A 7,654-nucleotide genomic window follows, 5' to 3' on the forward strand; every position below is an offset into this window, starting at 1 on the left:
CTCAAGGTCAACGATCATCGACGATGTCTCTCGACCCAATCTTGTTTCTGCGATTTTCCGAAGGGTGCTGAATGTAAAAGAAAAGACCGCGTTGTAATTTCTGTTTCTTCTAGGATCTTTCATGTAATTGTACGCCTACCGCCAATTTAATACAGTATGAATCATATCGACTATATTGTCCTCAAACCAAGCTAAGTTTCACACCATATTTTGTTTTAAACTTAACTTGATTGTCGTATTTTGGAAATAAGTTGCATGGAAGGAGGCGAATTGGCTGTACACTTGCCGGAGAAACCAAAACGGGACCAGGCCAAGGAAATAAAACCTCATAAACAACTCCGCCCGAGAGGCCGAGACCGAGACGCGAAGAAGAAGGAGATCGCTGCACAGCGCGCGCGCACGCCGCCGTCTCCCTCCTCCCTCCGCCTCCGTCCAACAACTGCGCCTTCTTGGTCGAGGCTTTGATCCCCCAGCGGCTCCACATGGCGTCGCTCTCCCTCTCCCTCCGCGCCTCCGCCTCCGCGTCCCCGGCCGCCGCCGGATCCCGCGCCGCCGACCCCATCAAGGTCCCATTCACCATCCCGGATCTCCCTACTTTTCTTTCTTTATCGTGTAAAATTTGTTCGGATAACTTTTTCCCGTTCGATGAAACCGATGGCGAACCTGCAACTGAACTGTTGTTGTGAATACACGGCGAAAGTTGGCTGCATTTCTTGTTCCGCCAACTTGGTTTCCTCCTTGTATCTGACGAGAAGATGTTTAACCTGCGTTTTTAACCGCTGTATATCCCCAATTTTAGACTATCTACTAAATGTGTTCGTACTAACCTGAATTAAGATCCAAATTTGTTCTATGTTGATTTAAACACAACTATGCAACCTGTTCTAATGCAGAAAGAGGGCTCGGTTTTGCAAACTTGGACTTGTGAACGCCTAATCATTTCCCTCGGTTTTGCTGATGGTGCAGGTGTCGTGCGTGAGGAGCAAGGTCGCCTCCAGCTTCCCTTCCGTCGGAGCTTCCTCTTCGCTGTGAGCTGTCTTCCTGTCGCCTTATTTCGTTCAGCTTTACCAAATAGCTGCCTGTTGTCATTTTATGGATCGCTAAAATAGGATGACTGAGATGACATAAAGGAACGGGCAATTTTCTGTTAGGAATGATTTTGATACACCAAATCCTTGTACTCTTAGTCTGCCAATTTTATGATTTCGACGCCCTAAGCACTTGCAGTTGATGGTCACTGCATATCATCTGCAAGCCCTTTTTTTTTGCTCTGTAAGACTGTAACACTGCTTTTCTTTTTTCCTCTGCAGTGCTAGAAGCATTGAGCCGGTAAGAGCCACTGCTACACAGGCTCCCCCTGCCACCCCTCGTAAGTTGCTCAATTCACAAAACTTGATATAACGATATTTGCATCCTGCAGTTGTGTTTGAGTTTGACGCAATTTTACCCTCTCACTTTCCTTAGAATCTTCTAGTGGTGAGAAGACCAAGGTTGGCATCAATGGTGAGTTCCTTTCATCGATAAGAAGATAAATGGTGTTGCCAAATTATTGTAACTTGGTTTGCATACATTAGGACTCATAATGTTTAGCAGATTCATTTTAGACTTTGAATAGTTTGGCTATGCTTTAACACATGTTTAGTTTTATGATTGCTGTACATGCTCTTTAAATGTTTTTAGTCTTTGGTTACGATGGTACACTTGTGTTTTTGTTGCAGGTTTTGGTCGGATTGGGAGGTTGGTTCTGAGAATTGCGGTCAGTAGGGATGATATCGAAGTTGTGGCTGTTAATGATCCATTTATCGATGCTAAATACATGGTAAGGAAGCAACACCAAAGTACTATTTTTTAGACTGCAGAACTTCTACTGGAATGTTTTCGAAATGCTAGATAATGAGTCTATTGTTTCTGATTTCTAATTGTTTGTTTCTTCATCAAATGATAGCAACATCTGAAATGGGGAAGTAGTGATCTGTTTTTTCAGATGCATATGATATTTTTAATGAGCTGTTGCATGAGAATTGCGATGATGTTCAGTGTAGTTTGAATTTCTATTCATAAGTAACACCAGGCACTTCTGGAAACAGAGCGCACTGACACAAGATGTCCTTTTAACAAAGAAGAAAATGCACCCAATTGAGAAATGTTTCTTAGACACTGTTATGCATCATTGTGCTGCTTTATACACTTTTTTCTTTAATGAAGAGATGCTATATTTGATCTCATTTTACTTGCGCATATAAATGAAGCTTGAACCAAACATCTATCTGTAGAAGTACTTCAAAATATTACATCCATATGTTATTTTTTGCCCTAGTTGCTAATGTGTATGGAATCTTGAACTTACAAGCAAGGTCCTATTAAGCGCTGAGCGAGCGTCTTGCCTCCGCTTTTCCCAAGAATTTAACCGCTAAGCGCAATTAAGCGCTAGGCATTTTGTGTCCGCTCAGCACTTAGGCGCACTTAACCGTGCGCTTAGGAGCACTTCATTTAACATTGCTTACAAGCCATCTTTCGTGTGCTATATTATATGTTGGACTTGTATCTTGCTTGAAAATAGGAGCTTGGCTTGCGTCATTCATTGTCGTAGGATCTATTAGGTCCAATCCTCAGTGAGAAAACGGGCATGTTTACTGTTATTGTACCTTTGTTGTTTCCTTTCATTCAGCAGATTTGAATCTCTAGCTATATATATCAGGTGCATCATATTTCATCTGAAAGTTTCCATTTGTTTCATTCATTGTATTCTTCCTTTTCCAGGCTTATATGTTTAAGTATGATTCTACGCATGGTCCATTTAAGGGAACCATAACAGTTCTGGATGAGTCAACCTTGGAGATAAATGGGAAGAAAGTTTCAGTTACAAGCAAAAGGTAACTATGGGATTATAGGAACACTGGAGGTTTAGCTGAATATATATTGTTGTTTACATAAATTATTTGTTTTGTGCTTGCTGTTTTGCTAAGTATAGGCAGTGAGCTTCTTCAAAAATTCCTTGCCCCTAAGTTTATTTTAGGTGGTGTCAGATATCTCTCTTTTATTTATCAACCCAATTTCCAATAAGTGTCAGATTAAAATTTCAAGTGTTTTTTTACTGCGAACACATGGACACTAGTTACTCCGTATATATTGTTTTTCTTTTATCCTCCAAGCTTTATGCAAAGAAGGATAGGCTTTACTTGACACCAATTCTGGAAGTAGCTGAGTGCTTATGTGCAGTTTGGTAGTATTGTATACTTGCATGCACACATAATAATCATTGCAAAATTAAACGGAGATGTCATCTTTGATTGATGTTCACTGGGGTAAAATTGTTATGTACCATGTACTTCCCCGAAATTTGTTAGCTATAATTTTATTCAAGATACTTTTGGTATTGTTTATCTTGTGGAGATGTTCCTGCCATGTAATTTGTCGCTTTGTTTGTTTGCTAACTTAATTTTATGGATTTTCACTTTTAATTTCAGGGACCCCTCAGATATCCCTTGGGGTAACTTTGGAGCTGAATATGTTGTTGAATCATCTGGTGTTTTTACAACAATCGACAAAGCTTCAGCTCACTTGAAGGTTCACCTTCTCGTTTCATTCATATCCATTGATGGTCTATATATAGTGTCTCAGAAAAAAAAACCATTTACATATAACACAAATGTTGAGATTCTGTTGTTTTACTTAAATAGGGAGGTGCAAAGAAAGTGGTCATATCTGCTCCGTCAGGAGATGCTCCCATGTTCGTGGTTGGAGTGAATGAGAAGAATTACAACCCTAGCATGAATGTCGTCTCTAATGCAAGTTGTACCACCAACTGCCTCGCTCCTCTTGCCAAGGTTATCAACCTTATCATTTGATTTGTTACATAGACATAATGTGTTTTGCATATATATTCATTATAAAAAATCAGTTTCCTTGTGATGATTCTTGTTTTTATTGTTTGCAGGTTGTCCATGAGGAGTTTGGCATTCTTGAAGGCCTAATGACAACTGTCCATGCCACAACAGGTTTTATATCTTCTTGTTAATACTTGGCGTAGGCTGAGGGGTTCACCAATGTTCTCAAATAAGAAGTTATAATTTAGTCGTAATGCAACAGTTTTATTTGATGTGTCCAGCCACCCAGAAGACTGTTGATGGTCCTTCAATGAAAGACTGGAGAGGAGGACGTGGGGCTAGCCAAAACATCATCCCTAGCTCTACGGGTGCAGCAAAGGTTATATTGGCTCAGTGAGAAAGTGCAAAATGTTTTTTCGTTGCAGGTGTCTTATGTTGAACTTATTTTAATAACAGGCTGTTGGAAAGGTCCTTCCAGCATTAAATGGAAAGCTGACTGGCATGGCCTTCCGAGTTCCTACAGCTAACGTATCTGTTGTTGATTTGACCTGCCGGCTTGAGAAAAGCGCTTCCTATGAAGATGTGAAAGCAGCTATCAAGTATGTACACTTATCAAGTAGTTCTCACACTTTGTTATCTCTTGATTACATTCCCTTTTTTGACACTGCCTTGCTCTGTTCTTTCTGTTCAAGTTAACTTATCAACTTTAGTATTCCAAGTTTTCTTATCGGTATAGTATGTGATCTTTTGACTGTAATTCTTTCTAAGAGACTAGGATTACTCCTGCAGCTTGTCATACTATAACCATAATTAAGTGAAAATGTACAGCAGTGTTATCGACGTGTTGAAGGTTAATATTGAAATAGCACTTGAGAAGAAATATAGAGCGGTGTGTGCTGACCTGGTACCTATCAAATTCATGTACATACTATAAGTGTCCTTTGATCATGCAGTGTAAAAGTAGTTCTCATGACTTACTGAAACAAAGAAATAGAACAAGTGTTTGTTCGTTGAATCTTGACATGAATTAAGGCTAATTTTTTTTTCCTACAATTAGTAAGTGTAAATAAATACCCCACCGCTATTTCTTAAATTTTGTATTCACATAAGCCTGTTAAACTTTATCAGTCCAACACTATGCTTAGCCAACTGACAAAAAACATGCTTTTACGGTTTTACCCATTTTGCAATCTTTATCTTTCAGGGAAGCATCAGAAGGTTCGCTGAAAGGTATCTTAGGCTATACCGACGAGGATGTTGTTTCAAATGATTTCGTTGGTGATGAAAGGTAAGTCATGTCTGTTCCCATGAATTGTCACGGGCTGCAGGGAAATTGGAGTTGCTAAATCTCTCTACACTGCAGGTCGAGCATATTTGATGCCAATGCTGGCATGGGTCTAAGCTCTTCTTTCATGAAGCTTGTCTCTTGGTACGACAACGAGTGGGGCTACAGGTAAACTATCTGCATAACCGATTCAAACCTTCGATTTCTCACGAATCTTTAGTTTGCCTGAATATGGTGTTATGTTTTCTTGCTCCAGCAACCGGGTGTTGGACCTGATTGGGCACATGGCTCTTGTCAGCGCTTAGTGGTGATGCCTCAATACTATTAGCACAGAAGGTCTCTTCGTGTAGTGTAGGAAGTGGAGGCTGCATTACTCGTGGCCATTTTCGTATCCTGGAATAATTTTGTATGATGAACACAATCAATCGACGTCGACTTGAAGCAGCAGAAATCTGCAAACCAATAACTGAATTCTTGCGGGTGGGCAGTAAGCTGACCTCGCACTCGTTGGCTACCATATGAGGGCGTTGCCCTGTTGGTGACATCCATCTTTGTTTTGCACCTTCAGGTAGGAAATTGTGACTGCCTGGGACATATCTGGTGTGTAGCCTATGCTTCTTTTGGATTAATCTTCACTACTGTTGCTTGACGCTGCTCTAAACCTAAAACTTTGTGCTGTCTTATCCCTGTAGCATTCTGTGCCGTACTTTGATCCGGAAAGTATCCCTTTTGCATGCTGTCTTAACCATATCTCAGGAAAGTATTCAATTTTTTGATCCTGATGACTGATACGATGAAAATTTGGGATGCTGATTGAGCGACTCCGAGTGACCGGCAGGGTCGCCCTCCTCATCACATTCCATTCCTGCCTCGCTTCAAGTGGCTTTCCCCCGGTGGATGGGGCATCACATACCTTTTCCCAAGAGCCAAGATAACCTGTGAATCACGTCCAAATTCTCTTTCTTTACCGCGTTATTTATCCTGATTGCGACATAACTACGTGTCACGATCATATCTCCACGGCTAGTTGATCATGTCGCATTCCCCGTGCACTCGTAGAACGGATGTATGGTCAAGGAATTTAAAGTTGAAATCAACATAAAAAGGAACGATCTCGGCGAAAAATCCAGAGCCATGTAACATGTTAAACGCCTGATCATCGTTTTATTGAACAAAAATGAAAATCTCTCAAGATGGCAGTGTAAACCATCGAACAGTTTATGGCCGGGGTGAGCATCGGTCACACGCAGAACCTGACATAACCGAAACAATAAGCGGTGATCACCGTCGATGATCACACCGCGTTCAAAACATGCAGCTCCCGGCGGCTCTCTTTTCCGGCGTCACCTCGATCTGGCGAGAGGCGGCGCCGGCACGTCGGGCAGGAGCAGCGCGACACGAGCCACCTGTCGACGCAGGCGACGTGGAACCGGTGACCGCACACTGGGAGCACCCGGACGCTCTCGCCGTCGGCGAAGTCGGACAGGCAGATGGCGCACCCGGCGCCGGCCGATGCCTGCTGCTGCTTCTGCGCCGGAGAAGCATCGGCGTTGTAGGTGGCGACGGGGAGCGCGACGAGGACCTCCCGCTTGAGCCCGGCGTTGGCGCGGCGGTGCACCACCCAGTCCACCGGGCCGGCCACGGCGCGGCGGGTGCACCGCGCGATGCATTGCTGGAGCACGGAGTTGAGCCCCAGCGCGCACAACAGCGCGCAGAGCATCGCCGCCAGGATCACCACCACGTCGTAGTCCATCGCCGGAGGCGGCGGAGGCTCCGGGGACGGCGTGGCCGAGAAGAAGTTGAGGCAGCTGGTGGACATTTGGGACGATCGAAGCTTGGCCCTGGCAAGATGATCAGGGTCAGCGGGCAGAGTAGGAGGAGAGAGCAAGGGAAGTGGAGCAGACACGAAGTGACTAGTGAAGAGCAGGACAGTCGTATGAGTGTCTCAAGGCCCTGCAGGTCCAACAAGCTCATATATATAGCAGTAGTACATTGTCAGCAGACGGTACTTTGTGAGAATGTACTTCTTGTACGTAATGATGTAAAGATATCCTACAATGACTTACTGTAATGTTTTGATATTGATGACTTTATACAATCAGCTTGGTGGTTGTTATGTTGTGATGTGCTACGCCCGTGGAATCTATGTGGGTACGAAATATTCGTCTCTTGCCGTCTTGCGGTAATGTTTTGCTATTGATGACTTTATGCAGAAGTTGATTTTGATGCATGATGTACAAAAGCGTACTCGTTCAGAAATGCATTTTAGTGTGTACATACATCCGTATCTAGATAGATTTGAGTCACTTATTTTGAGTGTAGGTTGTATCTGTATTTGAAAAAAAAAACTAATTAGGTAACGGTAAGCAAGTTAGTGGTCGTAATAATTCAAGGGAGGAATCAAAGCAACTCACTGGCTTGAGAGGCACATCGCACAACTATTCTTTCTTTTCTTGCAAAAAGAGGGAACTCACTGGCTTGAGAGGCACATCGCACAACTATTCTTTCTTTTCTTGCAAAAAGAGGGAACTCACTGGCTTGA

At 42.9% G+C, this 7,654-nt stretch overlaps 2 protein-coding genes across 2 annotated transcripts; one reads left to right on the top strand and one right to left on the bottom strand.

The window, feature by feature from the left end:
- Positions 1-363: 363 nt before the first annotated feature.
- Positions 364-5,795, top strand: LOC124700278 (glyceraldehyde-3-phosphate dehydrogenase GAPCP1, chloroplastic-like). Its single transcript, XM_047232435.1, has 14 exons — positions 364-566; positions 967-1,028; positions 1,311-1,369; positions 1,465-1,503; positions 1,719-1,819; positions 2,761-2,873; positions 3,468-3,567; positions 3,681-3,827; positions 3,938-3,998; positions 4,109-4,206; positions 4,284-4,426; positions 5,032-5,115; positions 5,191-5,280; positions 5,369-5,795. Exons 1-14 carry the CDS (start codon positions 483-485, stop codon positions 5,415-5,417), a joined length of 1,230 nt encoding a protein of 409 aa, XP_047088391.1. The 5' UTR covers positions 364-482; the 3' UTR covers positions 5,418-5,795.
- A 433-nt stretch (positions 5,796-6,228) lies between these two features.
- Positions 6,229-7,158, bottom strand: LOC124684416 (probable E3 ubiquitin-protein ligase ATL44). Its single transcript, XM_047218732.1, has one exon. The coding sequence runs from the start codon at positions 6,929-6,931 to the stop codon at positions 6,407-6,409; it is 525 nt and encodes a 174-aa protein (XP_047074688.1). The 5' UTR covers positions 6,932-7,158; the 3' UTR covers positions 6,229-6,406.
- Between the last annotated feature and the right edge of the window lie 496 nt (positions 7,159-7,654).

Source organism: Lolium rigidum, chromosome 1 (genome assembly GCF_022539505.1).
Source record: "Lolium rigidum isolate FL_2022 chromosome 1, APGP_CSIRO_Lrig_0.1, whole genome shotgun sequence".
NCBI lineage: Eukaryota > Viridiplantae > Streptophyta > Magnoliopsida > Poales > Poaceae > Lolium > Lolium rigidum.